The following is a 25925-nucleotide window of genomic DNA, read 5'->3' on the forward strand; positions in this document are numbered from 1 at the left end:
TGAAGACTGATAATGCAGCCTGCCGTCAAGAGTTCAGCGCTGTAAACCTGAGCAGATAAATGAGTTAATTTCAGTGTTTTTGCCAGAAAGGTCTGTCTGTCTCACTTTTCGTCGTTCACTTCTACAAGTTGTTCTTTTGCTCAGTCTCTCTCTCTCTCTCTCTCTCTCTCTCTCTCTCTCTCTTTCTCGCTCTCTTTCTCTCTCTCTCTCTCTCGCTCTGTCTCTCTGCGAGGCAAAGAGACGCCAGTTAGTAGATTATTCAAATCGTCTCCTCTTTCACCTGCGTGGAGATTACAATGGAAATCTTTCAGAGGTCCGGGGGTGGTGAAGTGGGGGATGGAGGGTGGCAGCTAATTAAAGCATAAAAGCAGGTGTGTGTGTCTGTCTGTCTGTCTGTGTGTGTGTGTTTGCGTGTACGCTGTTGCTTTGTGTGTTTGACAGAAAGGTTTGAATGGATGGACTTCCCCAACCCCCCACCACCACCTCCACCTCCTAATAATCCTCATAGATATTAATAAGAGTTTCGCCCATTCTCCCTCCAAAGCCTTAACCAGATGGTCAGCACAGCATTAGTGTGTGTGTGTGTGTGTGTGTGTGTGTGTGTGTCCAGCTTTGGTTCAGCTCCCGATTGACACTCATATGTAATTTTTAATTACCCTATCCAGCTTCCCACCTCCTCTCCTCTCTACTTCTCAACCTTCCAGTGAATTAGTTAAGGCCTGCAGACTGAGATGGTAGATTCCTTTTTTTTCTTCCTTTAGCAAGGTGTGTTTCTCTGTGTGAGACGAAGACAGGGCTGGTTTTCTCATATTAATAGCCAGATGTGATCTTCTTCATAATCATCCCCACTCCTCTCTGAGCTGCGGGTCATTTGGGCCGGGCCGGGGCCAAGCCATTTGTCCATGTGCAGGGGACTGTGAAGCAGATCGGGGCTGACAGGTATGGGAACGATAGCAGAGATGTGTGTGTGTGTGTGTGTGTGTGTGTGTGTGTGTGTGTGTGTGTGTGTGTTGGGGGGGGGGGGTCAGTGTCCTCCAGACCACCAGAAGGAAGGGAACATCGCAGGGATGCAGGAACAAAGGAGCTAGCAGGAGTTTGTCTTTTTTTCCCTTGGCTCATCTGAACCCTCCCACCCTTGATATATCCCCAACACCCACCCAAATACACACTTCCCTCCTCCTCCTTCCATCCTTACACTGCCTACTCACACACTTGTCTTTCTCCTCCTTCTTTTTTTTTCTTCCTCAACTGCTCCCTAAAAAAAGGAATAATCAAAGAGGGCGCATGATCTCAAGTATAATCTCGCGGGGCATATTGCCTTCACTTTTGATACCTTGATTTGATCAGAGCCGCTTCAGACAGATCACATGGCAGCGAGATCAGATAAATATTATTGTGTAAGTTCATTAGCGTTACGTTTGAAATCAGCTGACATTAAAATGCGTGCCTAATTTGTATGAAAATTGTCTCAAAATCTCTTTATACTTTGTGTCCATTAGGGACAAATATGTGCTCTATTCTTGAAATGTTAAATCAGCTTTAGAATGGTATTTAGATAGAACAATCACGCGTTTCCCATCTCATGAAGCTATCAGGACATTGATATGGACAAAGTTGAACTGAAATACTCCTCAACGGCCTTCCAAATCAATAATCAATCGATTGGAGGTAATTGTGCCTCCCTTGGAACGGTCCCAAGTCTCTCTCGCTCTCTGTCGCTTTTTTCTCTCCTTCTCACACTCTCTCTGTCATTATCAGCATGTGGCCCAGTATTCAGCATTTCAGCATTCCAGCTCTAATTGATTTTAAACATTAGGTGCTCAGTGAATAGATAAGTAGTGGGAGATATTCGATTATACGGTGAAAGAGAGGGGCGAGGATGAAGAGAGAGAGAGAGAGACGGAACAAGGGAGGGAGAAGGATTGAGGGATGTTGTTGGAGAGCTGGAGAAAGAGGAACTGACCTGTCCTGCTGTCTATCTATCTATACCCCTGGTCTTCCATCCTTGCAGCAGCACAATACCGCTGACCTCCTGTGAGTTCAAGCAGCTTAGTTTCTGCGAGGTAATCCCTAATGCTTTGAAATAGACCTGATAGAAAGCCCACTTACTTGTCCGGGATTAATGTGGGATGGGTGCGGGGGTACTGAGTTTTCAGCACATTTAGTTAAATTAACCCATTGGAATCATCATGTTCAACTCTCATTGTGGACTTACTTGCTCAGGGATAAACTGACTTTAAAAGCTTGTTGCACTTTTTTGGCAGACAGATGGGAGACTTTTTTCATTTAGCATCCTTGTATAATATTGTCCACTTGCATTAATACGCTGCCCTACTCTATTGTTTATGTTTAGATTTACTATACTGGTAGCCACAGCGCTATTATTCCTTTCAGTGGTTGCCCATCCCCTACCGAGGCCATTTTGAATTTGAGCACAGCTGAGGGTGGTATTGCTTTCCCCCTGTTTTCTGAAGATATAAGTCAGATTTTTTTTTTTTCCTCCGTCCTTTCTCTTCTTTTCCTCGTTCTGGCAGGAGTGTAGGTTAGGACTAGGAGTAGGGGCGGATGGAGGGGGGTGATGGGGGAACAAAGGCAAACATTTGAGTAATCTTCAAAGAGCCCATTGGTATGTTGAGTGGACGCTGGTATGTGGACTGCGGCTGAGGCTTTTTCAGGGGAAAACAATATCCTTCCTTTAGACGGCTGGGGCCTGGGCAAACACTACCAGCCAGGCGACTCTGCCCAGTGCTGTCACTGCTATCAGCTTACCCCCCCCCCCTGGCTCACACAGAAAATGGTAGGGTCCTCTATGTTGCCGGAACAGCACAGAGCTCATCATTATGTGTTTATGGGGGTAGACAGAACATCCTAGGTTGTTGAATGTTTGGCTGACTGAGTTCATGTGGCATGTCAAAAAATGTTACATAAATTGTTATCTCTGTGAGACACAGTTTAAACGTTTGAGTTTTGATACAGAGGTATAAAGCAGACAAAAAGAAAGCGGTGCAGGCTGAAATCAGCCGCCTTCTGTAAAGAAAGCAGGGAGGGATCAAGTGTGCCATCTTGTAGGTCAACTGCAAGGCATTTGATTTCCTGTGGCAATATGCAAAACGGCTCCGCTGAAGAGGGTCTTTCATTGTGCTCTCCCCTGGCAGAGGTACCACTCCAATGTGCGCTCACACACACACACACACACACACACACACACACACACACACACACACACACACACACACACACACACACACTTATACACAGCTTGTACTCACAAGAAGTCACATTGTTTCCTATTGGAATAAGGCCTGAACCTTTTGTTCTAAGAAGTGTGTTGAAATATAACATTTTACTGTTAGGAAGTGAATTCTGTAACACTATATGTAGTATGTGAAGTTATAGATTAAGCATGTATCTATAAAAAAATGGCATGATAGTGCACTCATTTGATAAATACAGCTCTTAAAAGAAAGAAGCAGACAGTCTGCCATTTTGTGACAGTTTCAAAATGAACTCCCTTTGTCCAGTAATCACTAGCCATTTTCTCACGAGGATCCACCCCAGGGATAATTTCTCCCATTTCTCTGTCATTAGCAGGGCCTGGTATTAGACTTGTGTTTTGTTCCCTGTACCTTTTGTTTTGTGCTAAGTGAAACCATGCGACAGGGTAGGGGCTAACTGGAAAACAATACTCCCCTTCACAGACTCAGGAATGTGTAATTAGTGATTTGAACCCGACTACGCTCTTCCCTATCATTCTCTCTCTCTTTCTGTCTGTCTCTTGTTCTTTTGTTCTCTCTGTTTAGATTCTCACTCTCTTCGATTTTTGAATCTGTGGGTTAGTTTCTCACACTGTATGTTTCTGTCTTTTCTTTTTGTCTAACTCTCTTTAATAGACATTTTTCAGCAAGTCTCCATTACAAACAGAGCGGGAAAAAAACTTGGCAAAATCGCTGCTCCTCTCGGCACCAAAATTATTTCCCCTTCTCTTCCCTTTCAGTTTTAGTTAAATATAACAACATCAGTGTAGTACAGACCTCTTTGATGGTACAAGCCAATAAGCTGAAACCCTGGATTTTCATCCTCTTTATTTTTGTTTTTCTCCCCATCTTTAATAGATCCTGTCAATTAGGCCTTGCCTTGATTTCCCAAAGCATCTTTGCATGTTGGAAAAAATGGAAAATGATGAACCCTACCCAAAAGCATGTTAGTATTTCAGCAATACCCCCCCCCCCCCCCCTTTGCACAGCACTGGAAAAAGATAATCCCCCAAGCATGTTAGCATTTCAATGATCTTGATCTCAGCATTTTATGATCTCTGTCCCATTGTGAGTCAATGGAAAAGATCATCTCAGCTGCAATATGGTTTAGGGAAAGGGGAGGTCTGGTCAATCTCACCTGGCTGTGATGGAGACAAGCGGGGGCTTTTAGACCCTAATGGGCTAAGGTCAGGATGGCTAATAGGGAGTAAGTGGCTGAGCCATGCTGTCTAAATCTAATGCTAATGTAAATACTGATCCATTTTCATGGAGGGGGTGGAGGTGAACTGGCTTTCAAGACACCTAACACACATACATGCACTGATGAGAAAGTAAGATTTGGCCTGGTGTCTCTGTCTCCTAGAATCTGTTATTACCAACTGCTGTGTCAGTACATTATAAAACATGTGGTGACTGTGCTTGGAGACAGAAAAAAGGTTTTCCTACACATTCATTGACCAGAAGAAATGGATCATGTTGTAAATCAGCAGGATTGTTTTTTTTCCTTGATCTTCCTCTGGTCTGCATAACGTAACATTGTGTGTGTGTGTGTGTGCGTGTGTGGACATAGAGAGTCAGAAGGGATTTTTCCAAAAGAGGGGCCAGAGGTGAGGAAGCTGTGAACTTCAGATTGACCTTTGCTCCATATGTCAGACACACTTACGTCACTGCTACACAGTGTATGTGTGTGTGTGTTTGTGAGTGACTGCGTGTCAATGTCACGAAAATGAAAGGCAAGACAATTAACTGGAGTTGCGTTATTTTCCAAGCTCTTCACAAATCCCGATCCTGATTGCTTTCTTGTTTTGTTTTTTTTCTGCCGACCAATAGCAAATAACAGAGACGGAAGAAAAAATGGAGTGAAAAAAGAGGGGAAAGAAAAAGTTGCAGAGAGAGAGAGAGAGAGAGAGAGAGACAGCACAGAAGTTGAGAAGAGCGGCAGAAAGCTCGTACGAGAGACTCATTGTGATAATTCATTTATTTGGCTTGCCGGCCATTATGTGTTGGATGCTTATTATTATTGGGTGACCTAAGCTAAGCTCGCCCACAGGCCCTGCACCTCATGGACAGGCCCCAGAGCTCCGATCATATGTGACTGCCAGCAGGCAGAGCTGAGAGAAACAGGAGAGGCAATTTAGCTCTAGGAAATATTTTTCTTTGCATTCATGAAAGTGAGAGTCCTGGTAGTAAAGAAAGGAAAGACGGCCATTAGGAAGAAAAGAAGGTTGTTTTTTTTTTTGTTTTTTTAGGGGATTGTTTTTGTTTCTCCAGTATCTTTAGATCACACACAGTGGCCTTGTAGGGGAGAAAGAGAGAGAGAAGCAGGGATCTGTATATTGCAATGTGCACTCAGCACTTTTTGTATGTATATTTGCATATTTGTTTTGGTGCATGTGCAGCACTGAATCTGTCTCTCTATACACAATATTTGCTGCTCTCTTTATCCATGGAAGCGAGGTGGCACATACCTGGGCCCTCAGCATCTCTGTTCAGCAGTGCAGTCTGCCAGCGAATCCATTGGCAGTGATCTTGCGTTACATCTATGTCTTGGGGGCTGAGCAGCGGTTAGCAGTAACATGTGTTAGGGAGGTGGTAGTACTGATGGAATTCTACACTTGGCAGCCTTCCAGGCAGTGCTGGTATGTGTTTAAAATACTTTCAAGGAACAAAACACGCTTTTGTTGTTTGCTGGGCCAAGTGGGGCTGTTTTTGTCTCCGATGGCCCCCGGGGGCCCAGGGGATAGCACCGGAAGCTGGTGACGTTCCAAAAAGAAGTTATACCCAACGACAAGCTCCATGCTTCCCCTAAAAAAACACTGATGAAAGGAGATAAAGAGGTTTTTATTTTTACAATGTGTGTGTGTGTGTGTGTGGGGGGGTACATTTGCATGCATATATACTCTCAGCGGACAAAAATAGGAAAACGGGATGTATTTGCTGATTCTTTACGTATAAAACACGTACACACACGCTCTGACACACACACACACACACACTGGTTATTAAGACATAGCTGCGGTAGTGGAGGCTTCTTATTTTCAGTATGTGTTCATTAGCTGCCTGGTTCTACACTTAATGACAGGAAAGAGTCATGTTTGTACTGAATACTCTAATTTGTCATTTAGTTTATGGAGGAAAACACAACCCAACTGCTTTGCGCTGCTTTCAAAATATTTTTGTCATATATTGCTGGTGCACACACACAATCACAGGCAAAGAAGAAGGCAGCATTGAATTATAGACAGACACAAAAACACAGATAAAATAAAAAAAAATGAAGAGTCAAAATTAAAATAAAAAACCAAACACACACACACAAACACACACACACACACGCACATAAACAGTAAAAAGAAAAGAAGCATTGAAATGATACCCTCACCCACCCGAATGCACACATGCTTTCACGTACATGTACACGCACAGAGAGATAAAAGAAGTTGTGAGAAGATGTCTTTTGCCTTGGCTTATTAAGAATTCAGTTAATGAGGCAGCTTTGTCACCACAGATAGAACAAATGAAAATGAGACAGCAGTGCTGCTTTCCTTCCCCCAAACCCAGGGAGCGAGCGGAGGGGAGGTGTGTGCGCTTGTGTTTGTGTATGAGGGAGAAAGGTGTTTTGTAAAACATCTCATTCTGCATAATGAATCCAGTCCTCTGTCATCCCCACCCCACAGCAGAAGCAAACCACTACACAAGGGAGCTTCCCTTACCTGTCAAATTCATACAAGTCCCTGTGTGTGTGTGTGTGTGTGTGTGTGTGTGTGTGTGTGTGTGTGTGTGTGTGTGTGTGTGTGTGTGTGTGTGTGTGTGTGTGTGTGTGTGTGTGTGTGCCGTGCATGCATGCATCCACGTGTGTCATCGACAGCACTGACAATGTTTTGTTTTTGACAGGTAAACAGGAAGTCCCAAGTGTCATAATTTGCATTCTGTGTGTATGGGGGTGTGTATGTGCACCTCCTCCACCATCCAGAGATGTCTGTGCCATGTTTAGGTCCACCCAGGGAGTGCTGTTTAGCTAGTTTTGATTGGCCCACAGGGAGAGTTAGCTTATTTGGTTGTTTGCCAAACACTAATCCCCAACAATTAACCACCAGGCACTCTGGAGAGGTGCCATATTGACAGGGATGGGCCTATTTGCCATTCTGCACACACAAGACCCACATACACAGACATTCATATAACACAAATGTTATGTACGGCACACATACAAACACACAAATCAGCTGCGGCATAAATTACATACACATTTCAAGCAGACACACACAGGCGCAAACCCAGGAGCAAGAACAGTGTGTTTGTGTGTTTGAATATGCATTACACAGCCCACGCCTGGCAGGAGTCAAAGTGCTCCTTTAAAAGTTCATAAATCATGGATGTTCTGGCCTGTGATCACCAGACCGCCTGCATTTCAGGCCTGCAGAGTGCCAGAGAGCGACAGACAGCCCTCTAGTTTAGGTCTTAAACAAACCCTCTGGAATGTGCTGATGGGGAGAGAATTAATATTAGGCCTAAACCTATCTGGCAGCCTGGTTCAACCCCAAGTATATCATCCAACTACTCTAAGCCTACGCCTAAGATCCTAAAAACAAATGGAATATATGTTCGGACATGGAAGGATGTGAAGCATTTTGGGCCACTACTGATTCATGTGAAAATTAAAATTTTGAACCAGTGGCAATTACCTCAATGGCTATGACATTATGAACCACTGGAACTCTCTCTCTCTCAATCTCTTTCTCTCTCTCTCCCTCTCTCCCTCTCTCTCTCTCTCTATCTATCTATCTCTCTCGCTATCTCCTGATAAGGTTCAAATATCATGGCTGTTTCCTCTGCTGAGAAAATGAACATGTTCACTTAACACAGCACATTTCCAATGAGCTTTTCTTCTTTTTTAATATAATACTGAAGGTTGTCACTGGAGGAAAGAAAGGCCTTGTTTGATTACTAGTTTTTCATTCAATTCTAAGTAGCCCCATTTCTAGCAGAATGGTCGTGAAATAAAAGTATATTGGAGTGGAGTCCAGACACGATTGAATTGAGAGAGAACAAATATCATGCAGCAGTGAAAGGGAAGGGGAGCCAAGCACCGTTTTCCAGCAGACAACCATGATTGGTAACATTTCAAAAGATCAAAAAGTCTAAATTTCAATGAAAAGACTCAAACCGTTATCCATGTTTGCTTGCATGTGATATACTGTATGTGTTTGCTTTCATTAACACACGTTTGTGTGGTTTCCACGGTAAGGCTCAGCAGCCCAGTTCTCCTGTGAGGGAGGGAGGGGAAGAAAGAAAAGAAGCTGAGAGAGAGAGAGAGAGAGAAGGAGCGAGGGAGGCCTCCTTTCACAGAGAAACAAAGATAGCTGTAATTAATGGCCCTGAGCTCTGGACTAGGGGAGCTTTCTTCTGACAACTCCGACTTAATTAAAACTTAAGACTTCTGAAAGGGCCTCTGACTGCGAGGGGACGTCCCACCGTCTCGTGAGAAAAATCTCGTAAGATTTCCTACAAAAGAAAGAAAGAGGGAGAGACAGAGTGAAAAGATGTGTTAGCGGCTGTAGCTATGTTGCTAATCCCTGTTTGTCAAAGGAGGAAGGAGAAGAGGGGGGTTAGAACTCACACACCTGCAACTAACTGTGCTCCCCCCCACACACACACACACAACCACCACCCCTCTGCCCCACTCCTCCCAGCATACACACACACACACACACACACACACACACACACACACACACACACACACACACACACACACACACACACACACACACACACACACACACACACATACACACACACACCTCCTACACATACACTTTTTCCAATCTCCTTATCTTCTTGTTCCATATAAAATGATGCAACAATGTTCAGGAGAAAATATTACCTTGCTAACTTTTCATGTGCTTCAAGAATGAAACATCCTCCTATAGGAGCCAGGAAAGACAGAGTAGGAGTAGCACACACACACACACACACTACATTATGTGTATTAATTCATGCATAGAACCCTGCACCTGTTTCTCACATGGCTGTATGAATAAATCTTAACAAAGCATAAACTAACCTTCGTGAGCCACCTCTGTGTCTCTGTCTCTTTGCTCTCGTTTCCTCTCTCAGTCTCTCCCTCCCTCCCTCTCTCCCTCCCTCCCTCCTCCCTCCTCCCTCCCTCCCTCCCCTCCCTCCACAGAGGATCAGATAATAAAAGCTTGGCCTGGTCTTTTGTTTTTGTGCATTGTTCATTAGCCCGGCAGCAACAACAGAGGCACACTTGATATGCTTGGCTTGACTGGGTGTATGGGAGTAGGGCAAGGTGGGATGGGGGCTGTGTGTGCATGTGTGTGTGTTTGTGTGCATGCACACATCGAGGTAGGGGGTAGCTTTGCATGGCTGCAATGCCATTAAAGAGGCAACTGGAAATTAAGGGCTTGCAACTGACAGCACACGTTGAATGAGAAACCCCTGCAGCTGCCAACAATGAGCATTGCTGGACAATGTGCATGTCCAAGAAAAAAACAGTGTTCTGAACTCAACCCCTTATCTGACTTTGTGTGTGTTGTTAATCTTTATGTCACCTAAAACATATCCAGTTCATTTGGAATGTGTAGTGTCTGGACATAAACACACCCAAAACTCTGTTTTCAACATCTGTTACTGTGTTGATAGTATTCCCTCTATTTGAAATAATTAAACCAGATTGTCTTTGTTCATAGGATTTATTCATTGCTCTTGAGTGTTGGTTTTTGTAGCACTGCCCACTACTAGCACTACCGTGACACTATTAAAATGTTACAGGAAATGAACAACGATACATAATACCAAAGATTCAACTCACATACTGCAGAAAAAGAGAAGAACATATACTGTACTGGACTTTCTGCTTGTTTGAAGCCAGGGAAGTGGGACTTCTGGGCTTTGACATTTTGGAACCAAGCTGAAAGCAGGGTAGAAGGGAAAGGCTTTTATAGCTATAAAGCACAAAATACTGAGAACATGATTTTGCAGACAAGCGTCACTTGTTGCATTTAATTCACCCGAAAGTCTTTGTAATCTCACAATTATTGAAAACACCTGTAATGAAAATGCGTAGAGGAAAGAAATGTAGCTGTGAGAACAATAATTCCTTGAATCGACCCCAGGACGCCGTAAAACACGAACACCATCTAACATCTGCGCTCTCTTCTCTTCTCTTCCACAGCACTTGCAGAAGCAGGACAGCGCGTACTCCCCGGATTCGTGTGTCTACCACTGCACACTGTGCGACTACTCCACCAAGGCCCGCCTCAACCTGGTGCAGCACGCCCGCTCAGCTCGCCACCAGCAGAACGAAGGACTGAGGAAACTCCAACTTCACCAGCAAGGCCTGGGAGGGGACGAGGATGGACTGAGCTTCCACGAGCTGTTCCACGTCAAGGAGTGCTCCTTCAGCCAAGGTATGTGCTTCTGTAACCTGCTTTGCCTTTTTGCTTTGTTTTTTCAAAGCTATTTTGTAGTGGTGTCCTATTTTGTCACCTGCCTTTTTTTTCTGATGAAGTACACACAGACACCCAACACATCCTATTTGCTTCTGTTTTTCAATTTTTTTTATTTTCTGATTTCAGTTGTGGTCATCAGTTTTCTTCATTTGAAGTCAGATCCATCTTTCTTTACTCCTGACACTCCTCCCATCTTTTTTTCTTTTTCTTGCACCACTCCTCTTGATTCTGTCAAAGCTCCCTCCCTCCCTCCCTCCTTCCCTCCTTTGGCCTTCATATCCAGATCACGTCTCTTGATACAGACCCGTCCATTCCTCCTAATCTCTCCAAAATGAGCATACTGTTCCTATTAGGCTGCTGCACTTATATGTGCAACACACACACACACACACACACACACACACACACACACACACACACACACACACACACACACACACACACACACACACTGTCCTGTGCAGGGACATCCCAAGCAGGCAAGCAGTCGTCAAATTATGAAATTTCACCTTGGGAGTATCTCATAGTGAAAGGCCTGTACACATATACGTTAGTCACACACACACACACACACACACACACACACACACACACACACACACACACACACACACACACACACACACACACACATGTATGCTACGGCTACACAGCCTCTCCCTGGAGTGAGCTTTCATTTCCTTTCTCATGACCAAAGCAATTTGGCTTTCATTTAAGACTCTCCGTCCTGCCAGCAGCTAATAAGTGTAACAGAACTGTAAAACATTCAGAGAGACAAAAAAAAAAAAGATTAATCGTTTTTATTTGAGTGGGGGTTGGATGGTTGGTGAGGGGTTTCAGGGTGTAAGGGGAGGGGGCTGTGCTTTAATTTAAACCAGAAGACCAAGAGTCAGGGTCCATTATTTAGTCATCCCTATGTTAATACTGCCGGGAGAAAATGAGCGCTTAACTTGTTTTTGCTTTGCTTGACCTGAAGGAGCGGGTGGGATAGGGGTGTGTGTGTGTGTGTGTGTGTGTGTGTGGGGGGGTGTAACACATTTTGAATAGCATTCCAGAATAGCATTAGTCCATACATCCATCTGTGTGTGTGTGTGTGTGTGTGTGTGTGTGTGTGTGTGTGTGTGTGTGTCTGTGCTCCCCAAAGTGTCCTGTTTATATTGTACATGTACTCCCAAAACAGATGGGGGCCCAGCGCTTAGAAACATATGTGAATCCTAACACACACACACACACACACACAAACAGAAGAAGAGCTCCCAATCCTGAAATGGAGACTGTAGCCGGCATACGTTTGGTTTTAATTACACATGGATCAAAGTTTCGGTGAGATTTGGGGTGCAGCAGAAAAGCTTGCTTAGATAAATCATTACCGTACATTTTAACATACCCCCCCCCATCCCCCTCTCGCTTTCTCCTACTCTTTTTGTACCTCTCCTCTCTCTCTCTCTCTCTCTCTCTCTCTCCTTCTTTGTCCTGCTTATTCCATCTCCCACTCTCTCATGCTCCTGTCCGTTTTTTTTTAATCCAAAACACAAGCCCGGCTTGAAGCCTTTTTTTTTTTTTTTTTTTTTTTTTTTTACATCTCAAACCAGTGAGCACAACCAGGTTTTAAACCTGTCAAATGCAATATTCACCCGCTGCACTTATTGCAAATGTTCCACTCTTAAAACACACCATATTTGTTGCTCAGGCCCTCGCTTTATACCTTGGCTTTGATGCCACTTGGTGAATTTCCATGAGGAAGCTAGTGCAAAGCTTAAGCGGACGTTGGCAGCGACCAAAATGCTAAGCCACTTTTTTGGATGCCCTCTTTTTGCCCACTCTATATAATTTATAGTTAACAACAGTATTCTTTCACAAGGTACATGGTAAATGTTTCAAAGGTATTTCCTTGTAGACCGTACACATTTGGCATATGTAGGCACAGAGTGGAGTAAAAGTGTTTCAACCAGAGATCAAACACTGAAAGTTGATGTAATAAATTGGGGTCGTACTCTTGTTCTATAGTTTTGTCAAATAGAGGTTGTTTTTTTTTAAGCTGAGCCCTTTGTGCTTTTTTTGGCAAACATTACATGCTACAGTAGGTTATGCTAAATGAAAGAAAATGTATGTTATAGCTGCTTTGGGCTCCTATAGTGATAGATGATGTGAATGTTTTCACCCATGGAAAAGGCTCTATAGTAAACAACATTTCCAGCCAGTGTTAGGTTTAAGGACCCTGTATTTGTGTGTACGTGCATGTGTATGCGTGCTGTTAGTTTTCTGGGGCTACAACTCCTGACTTGAGCACTTTCTGTTCATTAGAGACTGGTATGAAAAAGATTAATTTAAGTGCTGACCGGTATCTTTCTCTTAAAGCCTGGGACCTGGCACTGAGCCAGATAATTATAGGCCCATTTGGGAATAAGAGTTCTAATGCTCTGGACTTTATGTACATGTGAATGGCTTTCATTAAACAATTTTGATGCTGATTTTATGGCCTAATTAAGGATACAGTACAGCAGAGACACACCGCAAGGGTATAGGTGTTTTGAACAAAGACAGGAGTGTACAAGGAACACTTCTGCTGGACTGCATTGTGTGCATGTCAATACATGTGTTTGCTAGTGTATGTTTATTTTAGAACCTTTCACTCTTTGTTATCCTTTTGAGTCTGTAATTCCCCGAACCTGGGCCCAGCCGTCTCATCCTTTATACTAGGTAAACACCATTGTGAAGTGAGAGTGAAGTTTGTGTGCGCTTATCTTCTTGTGCATGTGCAAGCACTCACTCTCACTGACTGTACAGCAACAAAAAAAAAGCTTTTGCCGTGATCTTTCTGCTGTGTCCTTCAGAGACAAAAGGCTCAGTGTGCCCACATTGCTGAGATAAATCGTTAGTCTCTGTGTACAATTAGAAGTGTTAAAGATAATTGAGTTTATAAAAAATGCCAGTTTGCATCAGAAGAGCAAGTATAAACGACCTCTCAACATGGAGGACTTGGAGGCCATTTTGCTTTGAGTGTCGTCCAAAAGTTGATAGAGGAATTAGATTTTTTTTTTTGTGCCCTTGCTCTATAATGAAGTTACGCTCTGAATAGAGCTGTTTAGTAAAATTCAAGCAGAAAAAGAAAAATATGACAGATTGCGAGTCACGGGTATTCCATCATCGATTTTATAATTTGAACAATTTGTTTAGCTGGATTTTTGGAGACATTAACAGTCTCTGAAGTTAAGTTGTTTTTCTGCCTTTGACTGTTTCTGTGTTGCCGCCTCTGTCTTAACCATTTGACCATTTGTTTAGCCATAAAGAACACTGCGAGGAGGCGCGTGTATGTGTGCATGAGTGTGTATCCTCGCCCATTAGCCCTGTGCGCCATCATGTGTAAAGCTCCTCATAAGCCAGACCAAGCAGAAACACTATGGCCTTTTCTGCATACTTTACTTTCTGTCATTTTTCCCCTTCTGTTCCCTCTGTCCCTCACAAAAAGGAAAGGGAGATGGGATCTTATGGGGGTAATTATTTCTGAGAGCCTGGCCTGTCAGCCATCCCTCCACCACCCACACACATCTCCATCCCTCTATACCCCCCTCTCCCCCACGAACATGCATTAAAGAGGGAGGGAGAGGACCCTCTTTGTCTGAGTCCCCCTTTTAAACAAAAGACCTCTTCTGACTTATAGAGGCCGACAACACTTTTATCGTGTGGGTGTATGGGTGTGGGTGTATATATGGGAGTGTGTGCATGTGTATCCAAAGCCTTTTGTTTTCCCTGAGTGATAAGGCTCTGGGTCATTTTTGGTCCTAGTCAAATTAGTGTAGCTGTACTAACCATTTAGATAGCAGCTGTAGGCTAAAAACGGAGCCTAATGGACACTTATTATCCCTATGTGCTTGTGCTGCCAGCAGGAAGTGATAGAACATGGGCACAGAGCAAGTGTGCCATCTTGTCCATTTCTAAGTATGCCGACATTCCTTGTTTCCACATTTACCCAAACTGTGTGTGTCTGAACCGAGTCAAAGCACCAAAAGCGATCATTCAATTTTCAATCTGGGAAAGGGCTTTGCTGTTTCCCAAAGTGCATTTCGATGTTATGACACGAGGCATCTTTGGAGGTATTAGCTTTTCTCTCTTCCCTCACTTTCACTCCTTCATCTTATACTTTTTTTCTCCTCTGGGTAGTGGGGGTGGTTTCGTCATTCCAGCGGTTGTCTTCTTGTTTTTTTCTAAGAAGGTCTCTCCTCAGACAGAAGTCTATTTCCAGGGTTTGTCTCAGTAATTTGTGGCCATTACATAAACATTCACGGATGGCCGGAGGAGTGAGAGAAAAGATGCAACACACACACCCAGACCTAGCTAACCACTAGAGTTAGCACAGCGGTGGCCATTTTCTCCTTTAAGTCAGAATACAGTAGGTGAGAGCAGCTGACTGGCTCATCAAAGCACAATTTTGTCCTTTTTTAGTTACTGTTTTGTGCTTGTGTTGCATATTTCAGCCCTCTGATGCATTTATCTGTGAGATATCTATGTTTAGATTAAAGTTTAATAGGTTAAGGCAGCCAATTATATTGCATATTGATTTGCTTACAAACAGCTGATTGCCCACAGTTAATAAATTATTTGTGACCTTTTCTTTCTCATTTACTGTGAAACAGGAAGTTACTTACATAAAAGGTAAAGTCCACAGATTTCAGTCAGGCGGGATCCATTCCTCGCATAATAAAAACTTGGAATGTTATTTTATGTGCCCAACATGAGTAGCATGCAGTTCCTAGGGGAGAACTATTCTGATGAAAGTGATGTTACCCAAGAGGATTTTTGTGAAGTATGTAGTTTTTTATTGCTGTACAATTAGTTGGAGACAATACACTGCATTTTAAATCATTTGTCAAATCAAAATAAGACACATTCATATATGTATATTATTATATTTTCAGCAAGTAGCAATTTAGCCCAAATTTCCCAAAACCATATTCTGTATGGCTGAGGGAGTAAAAGATGTGGTCATTTTTTGAATAATTCCATCCAAGCGAATTATAATTACTTTGCGGTCTGTGTGTGCACATAGGAAGAAAAAAAAGTGCAGCAGGCTGACTTGTGCCTCAGAAAAAAATGAGCCTCGTTCACCATAAACTATTTTTGAAATGGTGTGTCGGGGCGGTATGGGCTCGGGCCGATTGTTTTTCTTCGAGTTGAGCAGCTCTTTGGTGGAGGGGTATTACCCGGGCTAAATTGTTCCCTCATGTTTTCCGCCAAGGTTCTGTGCCACCACACTGACAGTTATAATTTGCAGAAATTGCGCTGATTATCTGAATTAGCATACCTGACCAATGCCACATTAGTCTTATTTACAATACAAAGCCATGGGGCTATGAGGACGCATACTAAATATGACTTAACCCTTTGAAGAGGAGACTGGCCTCACAGGACCAGGACGTCTTTCACGTCAATGATATCACAAAGAGCTTAAGGCCCCGCTCCATATGGAGCCAAAATCCTCTTGAAGGTCCTGGAAAAGGAAGTGGTGAATGTAAAGTCCAAGGACCATATTGAAATCACAGGGTTATTGCATGTTTCCCCTTACTCTCAGTCTCTTTCTGACCTTTCTCTTTAAATAATTTTTTTTCCACCTCTCAGCTCTTGTCCCCATCTTGTTTCTTTCCTTTTTTTCTGCCTTCATCTCCCCCCCACCCCCACCCCCTTTTCACCACTGCTCTTCTTTATTTTCTTCTCCCTCACCTCCATTCTTTTCTCTTCCCGATCCCCTCATACACCCGCTGTCCATTGACTCTTAACCACAGATGGACAAAACAATGGGCCATGTCACACAGCATTAAGACAAACAATCCGGTGATGGAAAGAGGGTTGTGTGGAGCTGGAGCCGTGGTAACCAGGCAATACGCTGACTCGGTCCAAGCAGCCACTAATCTCGGACCGCGATGATACAATTCACAGATGGACATTTTCGACTGCCCATATGCACACACACTCGCACAAAGAAGAAAACAGGAACTTTACTTTAGAGGTAGCATTGTCAGGTAGAATTTCTGCCATTCTTTGCAGCAGCAACAGAGTCTTTCCTTCTATTGCTCCCTTCTTCCTCACTCTCATCTCTGTTTCCTTTACCTCATCCATCAGTAGGAGGTATGGAATTGATAGCAGCTATTGATTACCTATAGCAAAGGCTAATCGTCGCTAACCGGAGGAAGCTTTGCAGCTATAGCAGCTGTCAGTGGCTTGTTTTGTGTGTGTGTGTGTGTGTGTGTGTGTGTGTGTGTGTGTGTGTGTGTGTGTGTGTGTGTGTGTGCGTCTATATGACCCTCCAGCGGTTCAGTAGCAATAGCTTTTCCACTCCAATGTTTACTTACAGCAGACTAATGGCCTTAAAGCAAGACAACACATGTGAAAAAAGATTCTGGACATTGCTTCTCTTTCCAGAATAAGGGAAATGGTATGTTATGTTCGCCCAAAGAAACACTGGCAGACATGCCAAGTTTCACCTCCCCACCTATGTGAATAAGACCCATCTCCCTCTCTCTCTTTTTCTTCATCTCCCTAATAGGAAATTTGAGCACACTGTGTGAGATTAAAGGAGAGAATCAATGCCTTGTGAGCAATAATTTCCAGACAAATCTCTTTCATCTTTTTCTCCCCCTTTTTTTCGCCCCTCGTTCTCTCGTTCGTTTTCTCTCCCACCTCCTAATGCTAACAGGGGGTCTCATGTCATGACATCCCTTTCGCTTTTATCATGTCCTAATAACACTCTGAAAATAGAGAGAAAAAAGGGAATGTGACAGAGAGGCAAAAGGATGCTGGGAAAAAAAGAATGAGAAATGGATAGACTGATAAAAATCCATTGAATGAGCCTGAGTCTTGATTTGTGCTTTGATGTGAATGTCTTTGTGCAAATTAGACAAATATGCCCGCTGCTTTAGTCATCTCGGAGCTCTTCGTAAGATGTCATCTCCCTTTGCTTTTTTTTTTATGAAGGATGGAAGAAAATAAGGAAAAAATGAGTTAATTTAGGGGCATAAAAATATATATTTGTTTCACAAAATTTGACCTACTGATTAGAGAAACAACAAGACTAAGTTAGTATAGGGCTGGAACATGTGTGGTCAAGATGCTAAATTGTGGCCAAATTGTCAGTCAGGGATAGTCAGTAGTGTCTATAATGTGAAATTATGGATATTAAATGTTTATCTGCAATTTTCTTAACGCTGCCAGTACTATTTTGTGAGGGGCTGAAGAGCAGGGCAATTAGAAGCATCTACATTCCTGCCAGGTGGCTCCACACACATTGACAGTGTTGGAACCAGGTGTGGAAAGCCACACACCTGGAGCTGATCTCATCATCAGAGAATAAAGAACAACTGGAGAGTTCCTTTTGTGTGGCACATGCTGAGAGTGAGAGGCTCCCCCCCCCCCCCCATTGCATTTTGAACCGGTAAGTCGGCTAGCGGCCCGGCTAAGTTTTTGGTATTCTAGTTCTAGTGATAGGGCTCCTGAAGGACCTAGATTTTCTCTTTTGTTTTTAAGACTTTAGGGTAAATAAAAACCCTGTTAATCATTAAGCTGACTCTGTTGTTGATTGCTGTGCTGCCACTTCTTTCCCTGTCATCTGCCCAATCCTGTTCCAATTTGTTCTTAAAGTGTACTGAAGTAGCATATCATATGACGTGATTAAGATACGCCTGAAACAAATAATTGAGGACTGCTTTTATTTCATTAATTCAGAAATATAATCATGCTGTGCTCAACGATTTGTTGCTCTGGATTACTCATCTGAAGTGTTATTGAGTTAATGTTAATTTGTTAAACAGACCAGACCTAAGTTATATCCACTGATAATTAAGAACCGCAAGCCTCAAATGTTGGTCTTATGGGGAAAAACAAAAGCAATTGTTTTTTTTCCTGCTCACTTTGGTGAGCTGCAGCATTTATTCATGGACAAACTGAAACCTACACTGTACATTAACTACTACTTGACAGCTTTACTGTTAATTTCTTCTCTGCTCTGAACCACAACAGATGTCTGCTCTGAGTGCATCCACTGTCTGTATCTATCCTCTCTCTCTCTCTCTCTCTCTCTCTCTCTCTCTCTCTCTCTCTCTCTCTCTCTCTCTCTCTCTCTCTCTACACCACACACTCGCTACTCTTAAAACTTATGCATCAAACTGTGTCAACACCCTACAAATATGGGATTGAAACACCACATGTTTGAAAAACATATACAGGAAAATGTACATTTATACAGAAAGAAATTGCAATATCTTAGCACTGAATGTCTCAATGAGGCTTTCTGGATCGAGCTTTGCAGGTAGAATTAGGTACCAACAACAACAACCGCATATTTATTGAGGAAGTGGATCAGACGATTGATTGCAGATGCAAAGATGGTATTAGCTATTCATGTCGCCCCCACTTGGCTGTGGTCAAGCCAAAAACTTGCGAACAAGGTGTTGTTATTTAAAAGTGCAGTATGCAAAATTGTAGCCTGTATAAGGGGGTTAAATAAAATAGAAAAAAAGAGAACGTAATGAATATACAGAATGGACACTGGTGTTTCTGCTTGGTTGGGTCCACAAGGTGCTTTACCCATGATGGCACATAGGGCTAATGGACAAGGTTACACACACACACACACACACACACACACACACACACACACACACACACACACACACACACACACCTTGGTCAGGCCTTTGTTTCAAAAGCAGGTTAATGGGGAGTGAGGAAGAGGAGCGTTGCAATTTTCTGCTCTTTAGGCGCCAGAGAATTCTCTCCAGTGTAAGAGAGACCAGACTCTCAGCGTAATAGGCATTTTACACCCTCATCACCTTTTGCACACAAACACACACACACACACGTGCAAACACACACTCACCAGAAACGCGTGGGAGTGTAATAGGCATTCTATGGTGTGTATTACAGGTCCCCAGAGTGCCAGTAAGTGTTAGACATGCATAGAGTTGGCAATGAGACAATCAGCATGCTGAAATTGAAACCTTGTCTGAAGTCACACAGGAGGGGAGGAAGAGGAGCAGAGGGGGAGGAAGAGGAGAGGAGAGAAAACGAGAGGAGACGAGAGGAGCAAGGATTAGATTAAATAAAAAGAGCAGAGGAGAGGCGATGGGAGCATAGATGGCAGGAGAGAAGAAGATGAGGAAGCGGAATAAGAAGAGGGGAGAGACAGAGGGAGAGGAAATAGGAACTGATGTTTGTTTAATTGCCTCATAAGTGATGACAAAGATAATTATATCGAAAAAAGAGATGCTCCTCTTTGGCAGGGCCGATGAGCAGCTGTATCTGTTTTTGTGCGTGAGTGTGTGTCGCCCTGTCTTTCCCTATAGCCCCATCAACTGCCGTCCCCTCCAGCCACATCAAGTATAGGACACCATTAAAGCATTACGGTTTGTGTCATATCAAATCATTCAGTTTAATTAACAGAAACTCACACACACACACACACACACACACACACACACACACACACACACACACACACACACACACACACATCATTTGGAATTATTTTAATTACTCTAACATCCTGGTTATTAATATCTCTGCTTCATATACCTCGGGATATAAAGACGAGTTCACCTATATTTCCTGCGCTGTGTGTTTGCAGGCGTGTGTGTCCATCTGTGTGTAAGTGATGCTCCCTTGGCTTCATATCTAATTGTCTTTTTTAATGACAATATTCCACTGTGTGCTGGCTGTATGTAATGAGTCAGGGTGTGTCAAAGTGCAGGCCTGAGCTGTCTGCTTGAGTTAAGCTCTTCCCGTCTACTGTAGAAGCCTCCAGCGTACACACTTGCACGCACACACACACACGTGGCACACACACTCAAAGAGACAGTATCAATGTGGGAGTTCCTGTATCTGACACGAGATTAAGAGGGCCAAGTGGAGGAACGTCGAAGAACTGCCCTGTTGCATTTGCGAGAAGGAAAAAAGACCATCCTGTCACATACACACACACGCATACACACACACACACACACACACACATGCATGTATCCTGTGCTGTAAGTGAGCAGTAGCCTCCCTTGCATTATTCACAGTGGCCAAGTGATCGAAGCCTGGTTCAATAGCACTAAAGCGGCGCACGCTGGAGAGATTTGTCTTACAAAACCTTGACACACACACAGGCGCACATATGCTCTCACACACATTGATTTTTGGTGGTGGGAATCTCCCAGGCTTTGGTCGAAAAGGCAGGGACGTGAGAGGGGCTTCCCCCGTCAGAGCAACCCCCTGACAATCGCACACATACACACACTGGCACACTCATTCTGAACCACACACACACACACACACACTGGCACACTCATTCTGAACCACACACACACACACACACACACACACACACTGGCACACTCATTTTGAACCTCACACACACACACACACACAGTGCATAGGCAAATACTGTAAGTACATCTTTAATTCTCTCAAAATGAGATTTGATGATGATGAGATCCAGCGATAGCATGAATAAGAAAATGAAAGAAAAAAGTAGAGATGGGAGACGAAGGATCTGCCTCTTAGATCTGATGGGGTTTCATTTACAGGAAGATGAGCTGATGGTAAAATAAAAAGCAGGAAAAAAAGTCTAACTGATCATATTTCTTCTTTTGCTGACTCTCGCATTTTGCATTTTACAATCAGGGGGCTTTTTGCAAGCGAAGGCAAAAAAAAAAAAAAAAAATATATATATATATATATATATATATATATATATATATATCACGCATTGCCTGATAAGTCATATCTTTCCACTGCAGTGTGTATGTATTTTTACACAGGCGTCTTCAATTTGAAGCCTTTACTTGATTTGAATGGCAATATTTTTTTCCAACACATCAGTCACCTCACTCAGTCTTTCTATTTTTTTTCGGAGCGGTACAGGCAGCGCAAGCGCAGCACATACCACCCCCTCTGGCGTTTTTGACGTATTAACATGTATCGACAAGCCAGCACTCGCATGCCTGTAAACACTGACGCACAAACTCACACATACTCACACCTATGTCCCCTGAAGACATGTGATCAACCAGACCCAATCCCTTGTAATCATCTGGAACCCACACACACACACACACACACACACAAACACACACACACACACACACACACACACATATAGTTCCCATTCAATCCCGGGTAATGGTTTGGGGCAGGGGGCTGAAGCGGTGGGCTTCTTTCCCTTCGCCCCAGTGTCTTAAGCTGCCATTGATTAAATGTTAACTGATATACTCGGCCCTGGCAATCTTGTTAGAGCTGGAGCAGGCAGGCAGCTAGACAGACAGTTTAGGACCCGCGCCCTCCTGATCAATAGCACAGATAAAGATTTCATCCATCAATGAGCTCCCAAAACAAAAGGTATCTGATACCTGATTAGGCCCTTGGGGGACAAATACACACACAGATTTGAACATGAACACACACTCACACATTGCCATATGGTTTGCAGCACGTGAAGAGACAAAGATACACAATTGGATCACAGATAAATGCAGTGGGATATAACAACCTGCACATAACCTTAAACAAGCATACATCTCTCTCTCTCTCTCTCTCTCTCTCTCTCTCTCTCTCTCTCTCTCTCTCTCTCTCTCTCTCTCTCTCACACACACACACACACACACACACACACACACACACACACACACACACACACACACACACACACACATTCCTTTCACTCACTTATTTTGTCCAGAATAATACCTCCACCAAACCCATCTGAAGTCAATCAGTTCCCCACCTAATGGTGTAATTACAACACATACACACAAGCACACACACACACACACACACACACACACACACACACATACCTGCACAGTCAAGTTTGCAGATAAGGCAGCCCTGACTTTTCCCGGATGAAGGTTAATTATGCTGTGTTAGTTCACTTAGGTGTGTGTATTTGTTTGTGCATGCAGATGTATGTGCATCTTTTCTAAGTAATGTGTGTATGTGTGTTTCCTCAAATGCACGTGCATTCCTCAGAGCATGCCAAAGGCACCGCAAAACGGCTGAATCAATGTCTGGGCGACCACCACTGTTAAAGTGTATCAATAATTTCCCCCTATCTTCTTTCCCGGCTAACGTCACACAGCAGTTTGAAAGTCCAAGCCTTAGCCGCAATTAAGACTTAATTATAAATCAATATAAGGAGTCATTTGAATATTGATTTTTCCTTTTCTTCAAATTGTTAACATATTCCCCACCCTGTCCACACTTTTTTCCTTTTTGTTACAACTTTAAGGAGAATCAATACTTCCCTTTACAGACATCAGTGAACTGCTTTGGCATAATTGGAGCCAAAAACACAACAGGATATCTTCATGGAGTACGATACCCAGAGGTGGTCATGGGGTAGAAAATGTCACAGCCCCTCAGAATTCTGATGGCTTTTCAAAAACAGTTAATTATGCTTCCTGGTTGTCAAAGAGTGATCTCATTTTTGCAGATATTGATTGACATTTGTTGTCACAATGCCAAAATGCATTTCCATAATTTTCACGGCTGGCATTTTCTTTGATTTGACACTATATCAGAGCGCACTTCAAAAAAAGATATTAATGCAATCCAGTAACCTGCATTTCATTTGATTAAATGATATCTTTGCCGTTTTATTTTCCTGCTCAACCATTTTGAGGGGCTATGAGATTTTCAAGTGTTGTGTCAGTGGCCGGGAGTCTAATGCATGGAAACATGGAGCTTTCTTTTTTCTGACTGCTAGCAGAGATAAGGTAGAGATATGGCTCTAGCACTGGCTCAAATATAAAACAGATCCCGTTGGAGTGGGGGGGAGTTAAGAAAGTGAAGGAAAGGAGAAAGGGAGGGGGTGGAGGTAGTAAGAAAAAGAGAATATTGTCAATCCTCTAAGTGTCTGGCGGTGTCTCTCTTTCTTTCCCTCTTTCTCTCACTCTTTCTTTCCCCCACTCTCCCCCAGTAATCTGATTTATTCGAAGCATATGTGTGCTGCTCTGTCTTTGTCTGCTTCTATTAGGGCCAGTGGGGGCCCATATGACATTGTTTAGTCAGTAATGAAATGGACATTTTTTGCATGTTTTTGAGAAAGTCAGCGCAAAGCCAACACTCCTTATTTGTAACCGTCTGCGAATATCATCTCAGGTCCAGGTCTCTGTGTATGTGTGCGTGTTGTGTGTGTGTGTTGTTTGTTGCGTGTTGCATGTTAACATGTGTGCCCATGTATTACAGGTTCAATATGGTCCTTTTGGAGATGATTCTGAGCAACCTAATGAATATTTGGGCTTGAAGATATTTTTCTTTTTCATCCGTGACTATTCTTCTTATGTTGAAGAGTCCTGCCATCCTCCCTAACCTCAACACATAATAAGGCCCTGATGATACACACATTTTTGTTATGCACACTCTTCTATGGCAAAGACATGTCACATGGACTTATTGTCAGTATATGAAATTGTTATGTGCTAATGGCAGCTTTGTGGTGCTCCAGACTCAACCGAAGCCACCATCGATAAGGAATGTAGTCATAGAAAAGCTTTGCAAATGAATAGAACGAATGAAAACCTGAAGTAATTTTTTGTCATAATTCTTCAGGCGTAATTCACACAAACATGCTGTTACCCTGGCTAAGAATTATATATCAAATGCAGTATGCATACAAAACATGTATTATAATTTAAATGTGCAAGTCTTCAAAATGAGGAATCATATTTCTGTTGTGCTAAACCTCTAAATCTTATTTTTAAGAAATGAATTGATTAAAGCTGCACACCCATAAACAATACACCTTTTCATGATCCTATACCTGTATTTTTATCTCTTCTTTCTATACACTAAAATATTTTCTTTGATTTGAATCCAGGATTACAGCCTTATTTTTGGTGGCTCTAAAAGCAGATGGTTTTTATGCAGCTAAAAACGGGACAGTAGCCCAATAGGATAAAGATCTGTTTAAGCATTATCCATTTGGCCACTGCCCGTCACAGGCCTATTTTAAGCATTGACACACACACAGCCATTCTCTTAAACCACGGCAGCCATTTTATTAGATTCCCTGATTCTCTGCCTCGTATTAGTTCTCGGAAAATAAATAAACCTTGAATGCATGACAAGAACCAGTCTGGTCAATTGGAAACTATATCTATCCCGCTATCTTTGTTTACCAGTGTAGTGATGGATGGACAGATAGAAGGATAAATGGAGGCACTGAGGAACAGATAGGATAGGTATATATGGATGGATAGCTATGTTAAAAGATGTAAAAATAGATGGACAGATGGATAGATAGGTGGATAGATAAATGGCTGGATAGATAGACAGATGAATGCGGCAGGGAGATCTTGTTGGGCTGATAGAGTTGAGCAGGTATGCCGAGAAACAGCTGCTTTCTTCATTAGGTTCATCTATCGATCTCGGACCCTCGCTGTGTGTGTGTGTGTGTGTGTGTGTGTGTGTGTGTGTGTGTGTGTGAGAGGGAGAGAGAGGGGAAAGACAGCAGCCTCTATAGATAAGTGCTGGTAATAGAACAGAATGAATTCTTATCACAGAGATGGGAAGGCCATTAACCCTCGGCTCCTAATTCTCCCTCTGTCTCTGTCTGGTCCGACTTTCTCTCTATCTTTCTGTTTCTCCCTCTGTCCGTCCTCTGGTCTGGACCTGACAGGGTCACGTTGGCGAGCGTGTGTGATATTTCCACTATGTGTGTGACCCTCCTAGAGTGTGTGTGTGTGTGTGTGTGTGTGTGTGTGTGTGTGTGTGTGTGTGTTGTGTGGCTGCCGCTGTGCAGACAGCCCCATCGGCCAGATGTTTATAATCAGGGGCTAGATAAATATTGGACCGAGGAATCATAAAAGACCAGGAAAAACAGAAAATAGAGGGAGGGATGGAGGGGAGATGAAACAGAGGAGAGGAATCTTCTTTTCAAATTATTCCTGAATCCCTCAGTAAGCTTGCCGTGCCGCCTCCTCAATTCACCTACTCAGCCTAAGGTGATTCAAACAGCCGAAATGCAATATGGCTGTTGTGTAAGATGCAGGTGTGTGTGTGTGTGTGTGTGTGTGTGTGTGTGTGCACGTGTGGAGGTGTACAGTAGGTGTGTTAGCCTATTGTGTAAGGCCAGGTGTTGCGGCAATTTTTTTTTTTTCACCACTGAACCTTTTGAAGCCATATTTTTGTCCTGTGAAAACCTTTTGTATTTGCTATTAAAGAA

At 43.1% G+C, this 25925-nt stretch overlaps 1 protein-coding gene across 1 annotated transcript in view; it reads left to right on the forward strand.

Moving 5' to 3' along the window:
* zfhx4 (zinc finger homeobox 4) overlaps window positions 1–25925 on the forward strand; it is an 82946-nt gene that overhangs the window by 31914 nt on the left and 25107 nt on the right. Inside the window, exon 6 of the mRNA XM_028569156.1 lies at window positions 10453–10687. Within this exon, the coding sequence (XP_028424957.1) occupies window positions 10453–10687 (235 nt within the window). The remainder of the gene's footprint in view (window positions 1–10452; window positions 10688–25925) is intronic.

This window comes from Perca flavescens, chromosome 22 (genome assembly GCF_004354835.1).
Source record: "Perca flavescens isolate YP-PL-M2 chromosome 22, PFLA_1.0, whole genome shotgun sequence".
NCBI classification, from domain to species: Eukaryota; Metazoa; Chordata; class Actinopteri; order Perciformes; family Percidae; genus Perca; species Perca flavescens.